Source organism: Danio rerio, chromosome 25, assembly GCF_052040795.2.
Source record: "Danio rerio strain M-AB ecotype USA chromosome 25, GRCz13ab, whole genome shotgun sequence".
NCBI classification, from domain to species: Eukaryota; Metazoa; Chordata; class Actinopteri; order Cypriniformes; family Danionidae; genus Danio; species Danio rerio.
This window is the reverse complement of record NC_141045.1, coordinates 11771047-11791660: the sequence shown is the minus strand read 5'-3', so window position 1 is coordinate 11791660 and position 20614 is coordinate 11771047. Positions and strand designations below refer to the sequence as shown.

Sequence of the window (20614 nt, the reverse complement as noted above, 5' to 3'; positions counted from 1 at the left end):
GGGTACACAATTGGATCAGAAACACTAAGTAGGGAGAAAGACAGACAGACAAATAGATAGATAGATCTTAAATATCTTGATATTAAAGTCTTGATATTAAAAATCAAGTCAGAAGATTTTTTTTTTTTCATGAGGTAGTTATGTTGAGATGATATTTATGTATATTCTTCATGATATTAATTTTATTTACTGATATTAATTAATATAATTATTTTTAGGGGTTTTTCACCTTTATTATGATAGGACAGTGGAGATTTCAGACAGGAAATCATTGGGAGCAGAGAAAGGGGGAAGGATTAGCAAAGGACCTTGAGATGGGAATCGAACTCGGGTCACCTGAGCTTGTCGGTGCTATATGTCGGCGCACAACACCACTAGGCTATTGGCGCCGACATTTACTGATATTATAATTTATATAATTTATATGATTTTATAAAATATTAATATTAGTTAACTTGACAACTAATGTTCTTATTTAAATAACTAATGAAGGATTCAAATGACCTAGTGTATAAAGACTTAATAGAAATAATAAAAAGTACTTAAAATTGACACAAAAACTTCATTAAAATACTCAAAAGCTCATCTATTAATACTATAATAGACTATAGATTATATATTATATATTATATATATATATTATATATTATATATTATATTATATATTTACTAAATTGATTATAATACAATGACATTGTTTATTATTTAACATTAATTATTACTAGTTTATTATTAAACAAAAATAATTTTTTCATAAAGTGACGAAAGTAGAAATAAAACTGTAAATTTAAAAGGAATCTTTTAAAAGAACATGAGAAATAAATCTATTATTAACCACTATAATCGTATAATAAATAATACTAAAATAATATTAATGATAATACAGATAGAAGTCAATATATTACTTTTCTTAATTATTTAATATTGAGCTTTATTAGTTTGAATAAAAAAGTCCTCTCCGACCTAAACTGATGGCCTCAAACACTTTCATTAAATCACAATAAGGTCAACATCTGTCCATGGATCTGCTGCATTTCTCTCTGTTTGTCATTCAGGTACCAACGGCTGTGCCGAAAACAACGGCGGCTGCAGTCACCTGTGCTTCCATCGGCCGCAGGGTCTGAGCTGCGCCTGTCCCATGGGCCTTGAGCTGCTGAGCGACCTGCGCACATGTGTGGTTCCTGAAGCCTTCCTGCTGTTCACCAACCGTGCCGACATCCGCAGCATCTCTCTGGGCACCAACAGCAACGACGTGCCCATCCCGCTGACCGGCGTCAAAGAAGCGTCCGCGCTCGACTTCGATGTTTTAGAGAACAGAATCTACTGGACTGACGTCAGCACCAAGGTACGAGACACTTGTTCTACATGTTCATAACAGAATATCATTGGTAGTGTGGACATTTTTTGAAAACAGTATTATTTATTTATTTACTTATTTAACCAGGAAAGTCTTGTTGAGATACAATATCTCTTCTACCAGGGAGTCCTGGTCCAGCAGGCAACATAGGACAGAGTTAACGAAAAATGCACATAGATACACACACAAATAATATAAACCATAATCAATTATACTAAACAAACAGACTTTAAGATATTTTTTAATATATTTATAGATTCCATATGTAGTATATCTTCAGACTCCATACGTATGGAGCATACTTAGAGAATGCAGATCGACCAAACTATATATAAAAAATGGCATCTTAACTCCCCTAGAGTAATCCATTGATTCAGCCAATCTCAGGGTCAATTTTAGCTTAGCATAAATCATTGAATCAGATTAGACCATTAGCATCTCACCCAAAAATGATCAAAGAATTTTGAAAATGTTCCTGTTTAAAGCAACATTATGAAGCTGCAGGCCCGGGGATCCGACAGCACGCTCAGACCAGCACTTCCAGACCTATCGTTAGGATTGGGTTAGAGCAAGGGTGTCCAAACTCGGCCAGTATTCTGGAGAGTTTAGCTCCAGCCCTAATCAAACACCCCTGAACCAACTGATCAAGCTCTTACTAGGTATACTAGAGAGTTCCTGGCAGGTGCCTTGAGGCAAGTTGTTGATGAATTCAGCAGGACACCGGCCCTCCAGGACTGAGTTTGGACAATCCTTGGTTAGGGTCATGTGTTCAGTGTTGTTACTTGCTAGAAAGTAGATGTCCTCACTGCAGTCTGTAATTGCGATGAAGTTCTGGACCAGGTCCAATATGTAGTGGACATTATACCCCTGACTAGGGTAACAGCCATGCCACTATTGGGTGTAGGGCAGGGGTAGGTGTCGGTGATTGTCCATTACGTAGTGGATCAATCTGCATGCTGCAGCGAGGACTGCCTCAATAGTGCTGGTCTGAGCGTGCAGTTGGGTCTCCCGACCTGTAGCTTCACCCTTCTCGTTTAAAGCTTGACTCTACTTCTGTAGTTACATCTGGCACTAAGACCGATGGAAAATGGAAAGTTGTTATTTTTTAGGTCGATATGGAAAGTAACTGATTTCATTATGGCGTAATAATCAAGGAAGATTGCCACTTTACCATAGCTATGGCAGACAAATTGAGATTATACAGCGCCTGTATTAATTACTGTATTCATTGTTTTATTCCTTTTAATATACTTTGTATTTGTTTGTTTAGATTTTTCCTCTGGCTATTTAATAATAATGGTACTAATGAGCTAATAGTATTAATATTTTCCTCCAGTATTATAGACACAGTATTATATAATTATGCTAAATGAAGTGATGTTTATTCTTTCAAATCCCAAACCATGCTAAATATACATTTCTAATGGTGCTTTTAGTGCAGCAGGATGTTGGAGAAAAACTGACAATGTAATATTTCTTTTTTTCTGCAAAATATATTGCGATATGAGGATAATTTTACAAGACGACTATTAATTCATGATTTAACATTAATTGGATGATTTTGTAGAGGAGTGCATCTGCATAAAATACACAAAATGATACAAGAATATAGGAAATAAAATGAATTAAAGCAGGTGAAAACAATAGAACAAATATAAATATGATGTAAATGGTTTAAGCTGGGGTCTAACACTCTTGAGGTACAGAAATTCAATAATCAAATGCAAAACAACATGGCGTAGCATTTGTTGTATCAATAAACATAACTAATCTTTGTTAAAGTGTCATTTCTTGTGTCCAAATGGTTAAAATTTGTTCCTATAATTGTAATAATAAAGGCCCTAATAAAAATAATAAAAATAAATAAATATAAATGTATATATATATAAAATAGAAATCTGCTATTAGAAATTATTTATTAAAACTATTATGTTTCTATTAAACAGAAGTTGGGGTAAAATATTTCACATGGGGGCTAATAATTCTGTATTCACTATTGAGTGTAATATTTTGATCTCGTTTCTCCTCCAGACCATCAGCAGAGCGTTCATGAATGGCAGCTCAGTTGAACCCGTCATCGAGTTCGGTCTGGACTATCCCGAGGGAATGGCAGTGGACTGGATGGGCAGAAATCTCTACTGGGCAGATACTGGCACCAACCGCATCGAAGTGGCCCGTCTGGACGGCCAGTACCGGCAAGTGCTGGTCTGCAAAGATCTGGATAACCCTCGATCGCTCGCTCTGGATCCTGCCAACGGGTACAGCTCCCTTCCTTAAATTCAGCACATAACACTGTCTGTCCACTTCTGCCATAATAGTTCTGTTTCAATCCGTTTATTAACCCAAAAAGACATTTAGTTTCTTATATATTAGAGTCCTCGAAGTTAGCTAATCGATCATTGACGCTAGTTGAATATTTAATGTTCTCACATGATGTTTTTAAATATAATATATAAATGTTAATTATATCACTTTGAAATCGGGTGTTTTTATTAATATTTACTCATGTTTGTTAATAAAATCAATCTAATTGATCATTATTAAGTGCATGATCTATTTATAATTAATACAATTATTAATAGTCTGTAAGATTAAAAGACTTTTAATAATTGGTAATTGTATAGCTAATAAAATGAATAATAAACAGTTCTGTTTTAATATAAATATTTAATTCATAACAATTGTTTTTATTAATTATTCAATATTTTAATATCTTTAAAATGATTTGAATTATTTAAATAGTAAAATATTATTCATAAATTATTTTTATTTATAATAATAAAGATATAATAAATTCTGAGCTAATGCAATTAAGACTAACTTTATTAATTGTTATTATTACTATTAATATTATATTGTTATTATATTTACAGATTTTATGTTGATAATGATTAATCGTGAATTAAAATATGCTTTTTTATTTCGTTTTTATTTATTAAATTTTAAAGTTAATAAATGCTACTGATTTTAAAGATTTTAAATCTAAAAATAAATAAGTCTAATTATAAAAGCATTTATTAAATAGTTTTTTTTATAAGTTCTAAGCAAAACTATAAAAATAGGACTGAAATAGGATGAAATATAGTATTTTTATTAAGTCATTTGTGTAATATAATTTTCTCCCCTTACATGTTCATTAATAATCAAGTGCATGATTTGAACAATAAAACTGTGTATTTACAAAAAAACTATATAATTAATATAGCCAAGAAAAGCTTAAAGAGATGTCATCATAAAGGAGTTATCAATTATAATAAGTGATCCGCTCGTGTTTTTTGGTTAACCATACGCTTCCTACACATGTTAGCCCTCCGGAAGTTTGCTAATCGATCATTACCGCTAGTTAAACATCAGATTGCACACTATGAGACTCGCGGGTGAAGCTGTTCCACCTCAGGGCACACAGTTGTGTTTGTGTGTCAGGAGACGAGTGTGAACTTGTGGCTCAGAGAAGTGAAGTCAGGCATTCCTGCGGTTCCTGAAGCCTCCATTAGCAAACACATTCTTCAGCATTGTCTCTTCTCACCTGAACACTCAAAACTGTCGCCTCGCTTTACTCACAGCTGGAAGCAGTGCGTTATGGAGATTTTTTTTTCACTGCACGCTTATCGGTCATTTGTAGCTTTGCGTTTGGTGTTCATGTTGTTCATTCTTTTTTTTTTTACTAGGCAGTTGTTGAATTTAGTATTTATTCAACTTTTTCTTTGCTTTAAATGAAATCCTAAATATTTATGTTGTAAATTTAAATGTTATATTTATAACTTTGGTATCAAAAAAGCTTCACAATGAACTTATTAATGCATATTAAGTGTGTATTTATATATTAGTAAATCAAATATAAATAAATATATATTTAAAAAATAAAAGGTTTTAATGGAAAAAGGGAATTCTATCGTATTGAAAATAATTAGTTTTGTTAAAAATGCAGTAAAGTAATTTTGGGAGTTTTTGGTACCAATTATTACCTATATATTATTAATTAAATTATTAAAATATTTGGGTTTGCAGGTACATGTACTGGACTGAATGGGGAGGTCGACCCAGGATTGCTCGCGCTCACATGGACGGCAGTAACATCGTGACTCTGGTGGATAAAGTGGGACGAGCAAACGGACTCACCATTGACTATATCGACCAGCGGCTGTACTGGACAGACCTGGACACATGCATGATCGAGTCCACAAACATGCAAGGTACAAATACAAGCCTTTTAAAACCATCTTTCTTGCAATTTTTGAGTTTATTTCTCACAATTTTAAGTTTATTTGACATTTTTGTGTTTATTTCTTGCACTTTTAGTTTATTTCTTACAATTTTGAGTGTGTCTTGCAATTTTGAGTTCATTTCTCACATTTTTGCGTTAATATCTCGCAGTTTTAAGTTTGTATATTACAATTCTGGGTTTATATTCTTTAATTATGTGTATGTATTTAACAATTCTGAGTTTATACAGTTATATTCTGATGTTTTTTCTTACAGTTTTAAGCTTACATCTTGCAACCAGCTTATTTTCTTTCTCTGGGCTCTATTTTGACGATCCAGGCACAAAGTACAAAGCGCAGGGCGCAAAAGTGTCAGAATCCACTTTTACATTTTTTTAAGGATGAAAAAATCCGCTATGCGCCACAGAGCCAATAAATTAATCAGAGTCTCATCTCCCATTCCTTGTAAGAGTCAGTTACAAGAGTGCTGAGCTGCCATACAACTGAGTGCTTCACTAGCGAGAAAACAGTTAAACAGAGCATCTGCAGCACGAGAATAAGAGATGAGCCTCCTCATTCTTTACTTTCACTTTCGCTCCATCAGCCTACAAAAATTCATTTCGTTTGTTACTTCTAATTTCCAGCAAATGAATAAATAAACAACAATGACGAAAAAAAAACTGAGTTATATCCAAATACACATGCTTTATGCCTCATATGGTCTAAAACCTGACAGGTGGGCAAATCTAAGCTTGTTTTTAATAAAACAAATATAAATATGGATATAATAAATAATACTGCTAATAATAACATTATACGAAAGCAAATTGTCACAAATAAACTGAAAAAGCCCCCCGTGAGATGAAGAAGGCATGAAGGCAGTGGTTTTTATATTTATGTAGAAAATAATACTTTTTGCAACATTTTATTCCATTAATTCTTTTTCATATGTAAAGATATTTGCGTATGGCTGTACATCCTGTGTGTATTAAGCAATGTTTAAACGAGGCGCACAACTAACGTGCTCTGCGCTGGTCTGTTGACCTCCTCTCAGCTGGTCTATTGAACAGTCTATTTTAGTACCTCAAAATAGCAACGCGCCAGCAATGCGCCTTAACTCACCTCCTTTTTTAGACCAGAACGCCTATGGGCGCACATATTAGGCAAATGCATTTGCTATTTAAACAGCGTGGCGCAAACCGTCAAAATGACTCCGAGCGAAACTAGCAAACAACAGTTGCGTCGCACCGCATTGCACCGGGTGAATGATAGGGCCCACTTAGTTGATTAGTAAAACAAGCTTTCACACCATCCAAGCTCTATTAAACTAAAAACATTGTTATCATCTGCAGGTCTACAGCGAGAGATCGTGGCTGATGATCTTCCTCATCCGTTCGGGTTGACCCAGTATCGGGACTACATTTACTGGACGGACTGGAACCTGCGCAGCATCGAACGGGCTGACAAGCGCAGCGGCTTGAACCGAACCGTGGTGCAGGGACACCTGGAATACGTCATGGACATCCTGGTTTTCCACTCCTCCAGACAGGACGGTGCCAATGATTGTTCACAAAACAACGGCCAGTGTGCCCACCTGTGTCTGGCATCCCCCTCTGGAGCCCAGTGTCGATGCGCGTCTCACTACACCCTGGAGGCCAACGGACGCAACTGCAGCTGTGAGTTTTGCATTTTATTTATTGAATTATTTTAGGGCTCAACAATTAAACAGGTATTTGAGGTGTTTTTTGCACTGATAAAAGTTTGATGCTGTGTTTACAACAGGCACGGCACGTGCAGATAAATTGCGCTATTTGTGCGTAAATAGACACGTTTGAGTTTACTCGCTTCATTAGCACGTCAAATTCACATTACAATAGACACGGATTGGCCTCATGGGCAGGGCTTCTGTCTGCCCGGTGAATCTAGCTTTGTTGCTAAATGGCTAACATGGATATTATTGAGAGAACAGCTGTGTTTATGTGCATTTATGAAAGCTGAAAAACATAGCCGATTCGTTTGAAGCCGAGCCCAGTTTGATTAACTGTTGTCTGGTGTCGGCAGAAGGATTTTCCCCCGGGACCTCAACTGTACGTCATAGTCATGGCCCTAAAAAACAAAGCTCATGATTGGTTAACGTGGCGCGAATGTTCGCTGATGTTCAGATTTTCAAACTTGCGCGATTCACAAGAAACGCTCAACTCGCACTGGCTCATTTGCGTGTATCGAGCCGCAGGATGTCTATTCACATCTTTGCATTGACTTAACATGTAAATCACTCACGGTTGACGCTTCAACCGGGTCTGATGTGAACGCAGCTTTACAGAATGTATTATTATTGTGAATAATAATTGTAATGTAAGTATTGCAATTATTAGCTAAAGTTTGGTTATTATTATATTATTAATACATTATTAATATTACTATATTATTATACATTGTATAAACGGCAAAATCACGATTTAATGATGATAAAAATGTATTTAATAATAATGACAAATATGTAGATATAACAATATTACTACAGTTATATGCAATGCTTAATATTGTGTTTAAGATAAAAAAATATTATTTTTATATGTTTGTGTGAAAAATAAACAATAATTATTGGTATATATTTTTGGTAATATTTATATTCTTTTTTTAATAGTTATTTTTATAATGTTTACATTTTTATTTTTATAAAATAATTGTATATTTATGATTGTAAAATCATAACTATTAACGTTGTTTTAGTTATATTTTTAATTGATATTTTTTATTTTTTTAATTGTTACGTAAAGTATTATGTATTTATATTAATTATTAGTTAATATTTATAGGTATAGTTATAATTTATACATGCAATTAAATAATTATTTTAATAATAAATACCATAATATTCTACATTTAACATGTATAAAAATAAAAAAAATATACATTAAAAATAGTATTACAAAGCTGCATTAATAGTTATTATTTTAGAATGATATATACACACATTAAATAAAAAAATTGTAATAAGTATTAAATATTAAACATACAAGATATACAATAAATATACAAGCACTCCAGATACAAAATAGACTTTTGGCTAATTCTGGCACATTTCTGCCTATTAATGTTTATTGTCCCAGTCAAATAACCCTGAAAAATAAAATAACATTTCTATTATTAGTGCTTTTATATATTATTATCATTATTTTTTGTATTAATAATAATATTATCAATATTAACATTATTGATCATTTTATATAAAGTGTTATTTTTTAAGTACAAATGTCATGTTGTTGAGCTAAATGCGCTAAATGTTGTAGGCTTGCGGTTGGTTTTATATATTTTAGCAGCCACAAGGGCTAAAGTACTCTTAGGTCTCCAAGCCATAAAGTTCACCGGGTTTTACTGACATTTCAAAGTGAGTCATGGATTTTAAGATGCAGTTGGCAGATTGAAACGACATTAGAAAACAATGGCTCGGAGCCATGCAAAACTCACTCATATGCATTTAATTCCTTATAAGCTTAAAAATTACTGAACTTGGATTAAACAAGCACGGTGAAAGCTTCTGGCCAAGAGTGCAGAGGTCTTGGCAGCGCTAGCATGTTTCTGCTCTTAAATTCCCTCTTGTTTCTTCATTCTCTCGTGGCCTGCAGGGAAAGGCTGATTGCGTTTAGTTCGTATGATTGCATTTAGCTGACCTTCACCTTCTGGAAATGTCCAATGCTCAACTGTGCTCTTACGGCATTTTTCCACACCTCACTAATGCGTTTCATATTATATGGGTTTGGGGAACTTCCATTCAATAGAAATCAAACACATCACAGGTGATGATGAAGTTGTGCTACAAATAATTCAGACACAGTGAAAACTAAATCTGAGGTACAATTGGATTGTGTTTATTTATTTATTTATTAACCATTATGATGTATCATGATAGTATCTCACAATTTTGACTCTGCAGTGTCTTACACAATTCTGAGTATATAGAACATCTCGCAATTCTGAGTCTATACATATCTCGCACTTCTAAATCTGGACGATATCTTGCAATTCGGAATTTATACGATATCTTGCAATTCTGAGTCTATACATCTTGCAATTCTGAATCTATACAATATCTTGCAAATCTGAGTCTATACATCTTGCAATTCTGAATCTATACAATATCTCGCAATTCTGAGTCTATACAATATCTCGCAATTCTGAGTCTATACAATATCTCGCAATTCTGAGTCTATACATCTCGCAATTCTGAGTCTATACAATATCTCGCAATTCTGAGTCTATACATATCTTGCAGTTCTGAGTCTATATGTTATTTCACAATTCTGAGTCTGTTATCTCACAAATCTGAATCTATTTTTTATCTCGCAATTCTGAATCTTTGTAATCTCTGAATTTTGAGTCTATATAGTATCTCGCCATTCTGAGTCTATATAGTATCTCGCCATTCTAAGTCTATAGTATCTTGCAATTCTGAGTCTATACGATATCTCGCAGTTCTTAGTCTATACAGTAACTCGCAATTCTGAGTCTATACATCTCGCAATTGTGAATCTATACAATATCTCGCAATTCTGAGTCTATACATTTCTTGCAATTCTGAGTCTATACGTTATCTATATTCTGACTCTATACCGTATCCCACAATTCTGAGTCCATACAGTATCTCAATTCTGACTCTATACCGTATCTCACAATTCTGAGTCTATACAGTATCTCAATTCTGACTCTATATCGTATCTCACAATTCTGAGTCTATATAGTATCTCAATTCTGACTCTATACCGTATCCCACAATTCTGAGTCCATACAGTCTCTCAATTCTGACTCTATACCGTATCTCACAATTCTGAGTCTATACAGTATCTCAATTCTGACTCTATACCTTATCTCACAATTCTGAGTCTATACAGTATCTTGTAATTCTGAGTCTATACATTATCTTTCTTTTTTTTTATTTCTTGCAATCCTGAATTTATGTTATTCAATTTTGTTTTTCTTTCTCTTTTATATTTATATTAATTAAAGGGGATATTCATGTGCTCTTTGGCAGTGATAAAATCAGTAATATTACAGAATAACTTGTTTTGAGTGTTTTTTATTTCATTTGGGGGGGGGTGGTATTTATGGTCTACTGAAAGTAATTGGGTAATTCTAATAGGTTTTCTTTTAATACAAGATGGATGAACTTTAAAGATAATAATGAATAATACATGTTCAAAAACAAGACATTTCACTGACAAAAGTTTGCCCTTTTTACTAACACAGCATCATAAGATGTAGGAAAACTGGATAACTCAGTTGTGGTCTTATTGTTGTTCTGCTCAACAGCGCCCTCTAGTTTCCTGCTGTTCAGCCAGAAGAGCTCCATCAGCCGAATGGTTCTGGGTGAACAGAGTCCAGACATGATTTTACCTATTCATGTGATGAAGAACCTGCGCGCCATCAGTTTTGACCCTCTGGAGCGACTGGTCTACTGGGTGGACGGACGACAAAACATCCGCAGGTCCAGAGATGATGGCACTCAGGTGACTGGACAGACCAAACAAACAAACACTTCTGTTACTTGATGGTTATTAGTATGCACCTGAGCTATACTAATTATACTATGCTATTATTATTTAAATTTATTAATACCATAATAATAATAATCATCACCTTCATCATCATCATTATTATTAATATTATTATTATTATTATCTTAAATTTGTATACAATAATCATTATTATTATTGTATTCAAAATAAAGATAATGTAGTAATAATGTAAACAAATGTTCGTAATGATTGTCATATTGATTATATCAAGTGTTAATAAAATAAACAATTAATTATTAGTAGTATAGAAAAAATACATAGTATTTTGTTATGTGAAGTTTTGTTTATGATAGTTTATGATGATTAATGTGGCAGTTATATATTTATATTATTACTTATATTATTATATTCAATATTTTTCCCCACCATATTGATATGCAGTTGTCCGTACGCGTTGACAGTCCGAATCTAACATGCTATGATCTGAAATGAATTTTCCAGGCCTCCACAGTGATGACCCCAAACAGCGACCACCCGAAGCAGCCTCATGACCTCAGTCTGGACCCGTACAGCCGCACCGTTTACTGGACCTGTGAGACCACCAACACCATCAACATTCACCGCATGGATGGACACATCATTGGAGAGGTGCTGAAGGACGATGTGGACAAGCCCCGCGCTATAGTGGTGAATGCAGAGAAAGGGTATGATTATTAATAACATACAAAGGGTGAAACTGAATGGTTGATTGTTGTCTCATGACGTGTGCAGGATTCGTATGGCTGATATATGTATATTTAGGATGATGAACTATAAGGCTGTGTCCACCAAAGCCTTTTTTGCACTGTGGAAATGGCAGCTGAGCGTTTTTCAATAGAAGCACCATGCTTTAAAAATGTTGAATGCTATAAAGCTGGCATTTTAAAACAATTTAATTGCTGGAAAGCGCTCACAGCTGATTGGTTTTAGAATGGTGCTGCTTCGGTAGACACGCAGCCTAAATGTTTTTTTTACTCTCTAAGTACCTGTAGCCATTAGCTACGTTTCCATCCACCTATTTTAATGCGATTTTGGAAATGCGCATTTAAAAAAACGGTTGATGAAAACGCCAAGATGCGCATAAATTTGGAAAATGCGCTTATGCCTTGTTCAGACTGCGTGATTTTAGCCCCAATTTTGGCTCGCCGACAGGTTTTGAGAAATCGCCAACAAATGCCTGAAATCACAGGCAAATCGGTGCCCGTTCACGTGAGTGACAGTCACACCGTATGAACTATCAAAGACACAATCTGAGAGAATCGCAGATGAGTCGCCGATGCCTGTGAAATATTTGCCGTGCTAAATATCTGGAGCTGTCGACAATTCAAATCATGCCGTGTGAATTGAGTTTTGACTGAAAGTAACATCAGCGATCGCCTGCAGCCAATGAGAGAGCGGCATTCACTTGTGTGTGCATGTGTGTATACCTGCTGCAGGCCAGCGGGAGGCTGGGGGAGAAGTTAAAAGCGCTCTTTTTCGGTTTATTTGGACCCACGAAATGGAGGAAAAACTAGTGGAGGTTTGACAGGACTCAGGAGCGCCCGTGTCTGTTTGACGTTTCATACAGAAAGAAATTAGTTTATTATCAACGTTAAAGAGAATGGCTAATTCCCTTTAAACCCAGGTGAGCAAATATGTACATTTTCTACCCCATTAAAGGCTTCTTTCTCATTATGTAGTTAATAACAAAAGATATACTACGTGTTTTTGGCTGTGAGACGTAGTTTGGAACAAGTTGTGAGCGATTCTTCCTATAGTAAAGTCATACAATGTGAAAGTCCCTGGCGCCGATCCATCTTGCAGTGTAAACAAAGCAGCGACGAAACGCTAGCCCAGATAGTCATGCAGTGTGAAAACATCTGTGACACGATTACTTTGAATATTATGCAGTCTGAACTCGGCATTAAAAAACATGCCCATAACTGAGTAGGATAAACTTTTAATTCAATAAGAAAAGATGCGGATGAACTACAATGGAAACACTTTTACTGAACAAATTTCATTATGGGCATAAAAAAGGTCATGTGATTTTGTTAGAGATCATGTGATGATAAAAATATGTGCGATTGGACAAACCAGCAGGCTGAGCACACTAAAACATCTGAAATGTTGTTTTGCTCATTCTAAAATGCCTTTAACCGTTTCAGTATTAGTGTTATTATAGTAATAATTACCTTCAGAATCAAGATCTTCTGTGCTCCGCGTCTCACACCTTTAAACCCACCGAGCGTTCACTGCGTGTCCGGATTGCCTTCTGAGGCGCAAGTCATTTATTAAATGAAGAAAAGATTAAAGCAGCTTCTCCTACTGCAGTAAATTCAGTTTGAAACTGTTGATATTTGGCGCCAGTTAATCAGGAAGTGACGATTTTGTTCGCTTTGACTCATTGAATGGAAACGTTGCTTTATTCACACGTCTTTTATGCGATAATCCAGTTTTGCGAGATTTATTTTTGGCCTTTTTGCCTTTATTATTAGATAGGACAGTATTGAGACAGGAAGCGAAGTAGGAGAGAGAGTGGGGGGGGGGTAGGGTAGGGAAATGTCGTCGAGCCGGGATTCGAACTCGCGACGCCCTGACGTGCTATTGCACCATATGTCGGCGCACTAAACACTAGGCAATTGCTCCGACAGGACCAATTATTTTTAGCTAAAAATCTTCTACAGAAACAAAGAAGTCCCCAATATACTTGACGGGCACAGTTTGTCAAATTGTCCCTTTAAGGGTGCAGTATGTCAGTACTAGGTATAAGCATGTTCACTTAGCCTGTTTCTTAATGTTTGTATGCTTTAGAAAAGTCAATAACTTACATACAGCTCCTTTAAGTTCAAGTTCTCCTGCTGTCCATAACCTCAAATCTAGATTTTGTTCTTAACTTCAGCTTTGGCGTTTTTCCACAAACATAACAAAGCCTTATTGAGTGTTTATTGATGTATGGCTGGCGCACTTGAAATTACAGCATGTAACTGGATACTCTAATGACGGGGCGCTTCGCCATTGCTTTCGTATTGTCTTAAAACTCTCAAATCCAGCCAGGCCTCTCCAGTGGCCAAACATGTGGAGCAGATGGCCCTCTGTGGTCCCGAACTCGCTGGTTGACCGTGCGCAGGCGTTGGCTGCGTTCACTGTAATTGTGTCCCATTGTCAGTGTGACCGTCATCAGTGGCTTTTGCTATTTACGTCTTGCCTTCACAGTCTGGGTGGAGGGCACAGCTTCTGTAATAGTGGCAGGACAGGCAAAAATTAGCGTATCTGAGATCAACATCATGCTTTTAATGGGATGTTTAAATAGTTGAAAAGGCTGGTATTTATATTTAATTAGAATAAATGAATATAATATCATTTAATTAAGGGCGGCAGAGTGGCGCAGTGGTTAGCCTCACAGCTAGAAGGTCGCTGGTACGAGTCCCTGCTGAGTCAGTTGGAATTTCTGTCTAGAGTTTGCATGTTCTCCTCGTGTTCATGTGGGTTTCCTCCGGGTGCTCCGGTTTTCCCCACAGTCCAAAGACATGCACAATAGGTGAATTAAATAAACTAAATTGATCGTAGTGTATGTGAATGAGTCTGTATGGGTGTTTCCCAGTACTGGGTTGCAGCTGGAAGGGCATCCGCTGTGTAAAACATATGCTGGATAAGTTGGCGGTTCATTTCGCTGTGGTGACCCCTGATGAATAGAGACTAAGCCAAAGGAGAATGAATGAATAATTTTAAGTTTATTTTTTGTTTTCATTTTGAAATATATTTCAGTTTTTGTGTGATTTTAGTGCTAAATTTGCCAAAGCCTTGTTTTTTTTTTGAGAATTATTCTATTGTAGTATTTATTGTAATTTTAGCTATTTTATCTATTTATTTTTTGTATTTAATTTTAGTTTAATAATTAAGTGATGTTGTTTTTTTATACTTATTTTAATTAAAATATTTTAAATAAAAAAATCAGGGGTGATTTGACACCTGTAGATCGATTGTTTTGTCACGAAACAGGGATTAAAATAGTTTCAATGTTTATTTTAGTTCTTGGTGCGGTTCGCTTTCACATGACAAACTTTCTAAATGGACTAAAACAAGTCACGTGCGAGTGCACTCACCTCACACTGGTCAGAGTTTCAGGGTTTATATCCCAGATAAACAGCTTTTTGATATCGTTTCAGCATGCTTTTACCTTCATATTTGACATGAAACACACATTTACCGGTAGGAATGACATCCCGACCTACTCATAATTCTTTCTTCATAAAGACTCATTTGTATTTACTCAATAATGAAGACCCACCTAAATGTAATTCCTGCCAGACTGATCTTACCATGAAACATATTTTGTTGGAATGTGGAAATTTGAATACAATTAGACAAAATGTTTATCAGGAGAGTACTGTGATGGACATTTGAAAAAAGTACCGCCAGGAAGAATCTTAAATAATTTAACTGAAAAATCATATTTAACTTTGAATATATTTTTGTGTGAATTTTATTTATTTAAATTTTATATATTTGTCTAAGTAACTTTTTATTGTAATACGAATTTGTTTGTATCATGTAATATTTTTTGTACATCCATTTTGCCATAAAATACTGATAAGTTGCTGATGTGGCAATAAATAAATAAATTATAGATTGTTTTCAATCACGTGTTTCTGGTGATGTGTGAAATTCAGATGGAAGGTAGAAAGTAAAAATTGAATGGGAGAAAAAGAGGAAAGTCCGTTTATTGCGATATCTACAATATTTCAAAGGAGATATAGATAGAAAAGAGTCACACATGTTGGGCATGATCCTTATATCATGAAGAGGGCTGAGTTTTCTACTGAACTAAAATATATTTGAGGTGGTAGAGACTACAAGCTATTATACTACATGAAAAAGGCTATAGATATATATATATACACTGAAGCATACTATAGATATTTACTTGAATTAAACTGTTGTAGTAATTATATTGTTGCTGTGGTATGACACAACTATAGTAATAAACAAATTATTCAATAGGCTTCAGTTTACTTCACACCATCACAGTGCTCCACAGTTTGAATTAACTTTACAGTATTTATTACAGTTGATCAGTTTACTGTGCTACAGTATTCGGTAGCATTCATTAACAAAGAGTTGTACACATTATACACTTTACTCTGTGCTTTAAAAACATGTTTATTATAAACTACTATAGTTTTTCTGCCGAAACACCAGTAAAGACTTGAATTATTGCAAAATAAGAGAGAAAAAAGTTTATAACATGCCGCCTTCTGTTTTTCAGACAGTTTTTTAAACTTTCCCCCATTTATGTGCAAAAACTTTTGGAAGTCCTTAAACGCTGTTCGGCATTTCTTATTTTGGGCGATTAAAACAATTATAAACAACATAAAACAGAAATATTTTGATGTTCTGATAGCGATTTCTATGTAGAAGAATCAATTCCTGCCCTCCGTCTGAATTTTGCGTGTCATCAATGACGTCTTGTGAAAATTAGATAACCAAAATACACTGTGATAGAGCCTTGTTCGTTAGTTTGTTGGATCATTTTGCTTTCTCACTACAATTGATCCGCTCCAGAGTTTGTTTCAATCTGGCGATCTTGGCTCGATTTATTTAGCATGGATACGAGTGCAGTTACTGGATTTGCATATGTTAAACGAACCGCGCTAACTGGGCAAATGAGACAAGTTACGTAACAAATGTCTATGTGTGAAAGCACCCTTAGTTGCCGATATCAACAATTGCCTTTTTTTTTTATTAGGTAATCATTTTAGTAAACAATAACAATATTGACCTGTTTATTTTGGTTTGTTTTTTATACTTTATACTTTACTATACTTCTATACTTTTTATAATTGATGATCGACTTCTCTAAAAAGCATGTTTCATTGGCTTCCATTCGAATTTCGCAAAACAACCTTGTTTTATTAGGTGTACCTGATTTGTTCTGGTCAAGATCTTTTCTCCGTAGCTCTCCAAAAGCGTCGACAATTTGTTTACCTCATGCATAAACCAGTCCTCAAATCTAAATCCAAATTACTGTCAAAACCAGATCAGACAACAACTCAAAATGTCATAAAACCAATGCTGCAGAGTTTTTTTTTTCTTCGATCGCACAGGATCAAAACAACTTCAAAGAAGTCAGCATAAGGATTTGTTTAACTTTGCAGGTGGGAAATTGAATGCGTGCTATGCTACATTCCCCACACTAAACTCAGACTTTGGCAGACGTTTATCGAGTACAAAACAGTTCATAGTGCTCTGACTCAGAAAAGACATCTTCAGATCCATCAGCCAAACCAGTCTGGGGGTTTATTCGCTAGTATTTTTGAACATTGAAAACATATCGCACACAGCTATGGCCCATTTCTCTGGGTTTATTGTAATATTAGGTATGAGTTTGAGTACAATTTTATTTTTAATATTTGTTTTATACTATAAAGCTCTAATATTTCTTCTTAATTAAGCATTTTTATTTAAATGACTTTTAAAATTTTTTTAAATAGTTTTCACTTGTTGTGATTTGAAAATTAGACCAAATATTGTTTTCATAACTCTTCTAAAGTAAAAATATTGGTATTGTGTTGTCTAGAAATTTAAGCTTGTCTAAAAATATAGTACTCATGTCCGTGAGGTTCTAAAATGTCTTCAATTTCAAAAACTAAATTTCAGGGCCTTAAAAAGTTGTACATTTGCTGAAATATTGTGTTGTAGGTGTTAAATTATTTTCAACGGATCTTCATTTTCCTTTGTTCATGTAAAGCTTCCCAGTTAGGTCAACAGTCATCCAATCACCAAAACTTTACCTTGAACAAATGCTACATTTTTAACTCAATTTGCCAATATGGTTTAATTATCTCTCTTATAAAAAAAATAGTTTAAAAGTTCTCCATTGATTTATGACGAGGACCTGCCCAGACTGTTGCTCATGCAATTAAAAACATATAGACTGTGTCCGAAATCGCCTACTTCTCAATAGGTATTGCATTGGAATTTGAATTTACTACTCGACTGTTAGAAAAGTATGTTCCATACAGTATGAATGCGAGTAGTATGAATAGAACACGGACATACTACATCTGCCATTTTGTCACTATCATGTAACCCAAGCGCGTCTGTTGCGTCGCTTCACTCCTACTCATGAATTCTCTCGTGGGGCATCATGCAATAGCAGAGCGTTCATTGGATGTTTTTCGAATTCTATGAATTCAGACATACTGTACTATTTGGCTCGCATTCTGTTTTTAGCGTACTATATAGTATGGAAGTACGCGATTTCAGACACAGCCATAGTTTTTTAAACGCGTGCATTTTTTGAAAGAAATCCACTTGAAAAGGAAGCTGCCACCGTTTTTTTTTTTTTTTCGTCTTGTGACGGTTCCTAAAGAACCGAAATATTAAATGAGAAAACAGTGGGCGTGGCTTGTTTTTCTACTGCAGATTGGATGTAGTAAAGCAGGCATTTCATTCGGAAAGATCGGGAAAATTGTATTGGGAGCGTTATTACAATCTAACAGACACCACCTCCTCAGCATTTCTGTTTGTTGTCAAACTGACAGTTGAAGGGGTGTGGCTAGATATGTTAGCCATGCCCAATACCTCAGACAGACGTAATCTCAGAATTGAACTGAAAACAAACAGGAAGTGCATTTTCAGATTTTAATTTTAGTTTACAAGGGCAACATTTTTTTCTTTTCTTGATGACATGCACAGATGAATTGTTCACCACGAAACTAGCTATGTAAGCTAATGTTTTGATTTAATTTGTACTTTAAGGTAAAAAAAGTGCATGTATGAGTTTGCTTAGTATTTAAAATATTTGGCTAAGAAATAACTAAATTAGATTTTATTTTTAAGTAAAAAAAACCCTTAGCATTTATCCCTGTATAAGTGAAATTTAATTCATAAAAGTACTAAAAGGTCTTAAATTTGACTTGATAAACCTGCAGAAACCCTGCTCTAAATTACATTTTTTATGTCATTTGTATTTAACAGAAGAAAAATGTAAATTATTTTACTCAAACACGTATTTATAAATTATAAATCCAGATAAAACAGTTATCAAGTGGTCTTTTTGCTATTGCTCCGTATCTCCAAAAGCATTGCTGTGTTGTTCATCTAACTTTTGCAGATGCTCAGACACCGTATTGGCTGCGTTATCAATATCGAAATTGCGACCAGATGCAAATTGTGGGTTTTCCCAGACTGGAACAGAAAACAGAGGAGCGAACGCACCTTTGAGAGTTATCACAAGCTAATCTAGACATAACATTAGAGTTAAAGGGCTTTGGTGATGTGTGAAGGTGTACAACAATTCTCACGCAGTCAAAACAACATGGCCTGTTCAAAGCTGTTTAACAAATGAGTGTTGATCCAAACCTACGAATTGTGTGCAATAACAACTTTTATTGTTTAAACCTCTTGAAAGATGTTGTTGTTGTACTCCAATTAAAGTCGCTTTTCCTTTATTGCCAAGAGACAAATGCTAAATCACAATGTTTTCCCCTCTCTTTACAGCTACATGTACTTCACTACTGTTCAGGAGCGTTCTGCTAAAATTGAAGGTGCCTCTTTGGACGGGACGGAGCGTGAATCTCTGTTTACGACCAGTTTGATCCGGCCCGTGGCTCTTGCTTTGGACAATAAGCTGGGGAAGCTGTTTTGGGTGGATGCAGATCTGAAACGCATCGAGAGCAGTGACCTGTCTGGTAAATACTTTGATATATTGCATGCATGTCTAAAGGGACATGCTCATATTTTGAGCATCGCAATTTAGAAATATCAAATATTATTTTTTTTTTTGCCATTTAAAATTATATATATATATATATATATATTTTTTTTTTAAGATTAGATTAGTAGTAAATAATGAAAAAGGCAATTCAAATGTAAAATATTTAAAGGGGGAAAAAACTAAAACTTTTTAGAAAATAATAATATTATTATAATTATATTAATTTTATTATTATACATGCCATATACAAGAATCAGAGATTGAAATTCAACATCTTTTAAGACCTTTTTAAAGACTCTTTGCATACATTTTACGACCTCATCATCACTTCAGATTTCAACCAGTAACATTGCTCACATTTAAACTTGCAGTTTATTTACTAAATACTGATTGCAAGAAACGAATCCTAAACTAAAACTGTGTTTATATACTGAATAAAAATGTTAATCCAGTTGGTGGCGTCATTACAACAGCAGTAATAACAGTGTTTCCCTGGTTACTGCAGTAAACAATGTAGAATGATGTCAAGTCTAGCAGGATCTGTTTGATTTCATGAACTATACAGCATCCCAATATTTAAAGATATTCAGGCAAACTTTAGCATACTGATATTAAACGTAATACCTTGTAAAATAGCATTTAAGACCTTTTAAGCATTTAAAGGCCTTAAATTTCTCTAAATTGATTTATAAATTGTTAATACTTTTTAAGACCCAGCGGACACCCTGATAAGTAATAGTTAAACATATAATGGTGTAATAGCGTTTAACCAATTTACTAAAATGTGCATGTGCTATTT

The 20614-nt window shown here is 34.7% G+C and overlaps 1 protein-coding gene across 2 annotated transcripts in view; it reads left to right on the top strand.

Annotated features, from left to right (window-relative positions):
* Positions 1 to 20614, top strand: part of lrp5 (low density lipoprotein receptor-related protein 5) — a 127145-nt gene that overhangs the window by 92998 nt on the left and 13533 nt on the right. For both annotated transcript variants that reach the window (NM_001430956.2, NM_001177458.3), the window contains 7 exon segments: positions 1056 to 1345; positions 3389 to 3615; positions 5366 to 5550; positions 6912 to 7235; positions 10870 to 11066; positions 11577 to 11779; positions 19599 to 19789. In NM_001430956.2, coding sequence (NP_001417885.2) covers positions 1056 to 1345; positions 3389 to 3615; positions 5366 to 5550; positions 6912 to 7235; positions 10870 to 11066; positions 11577 to 11779; positions 19599 to 19789 — 1617 coding nt within the window.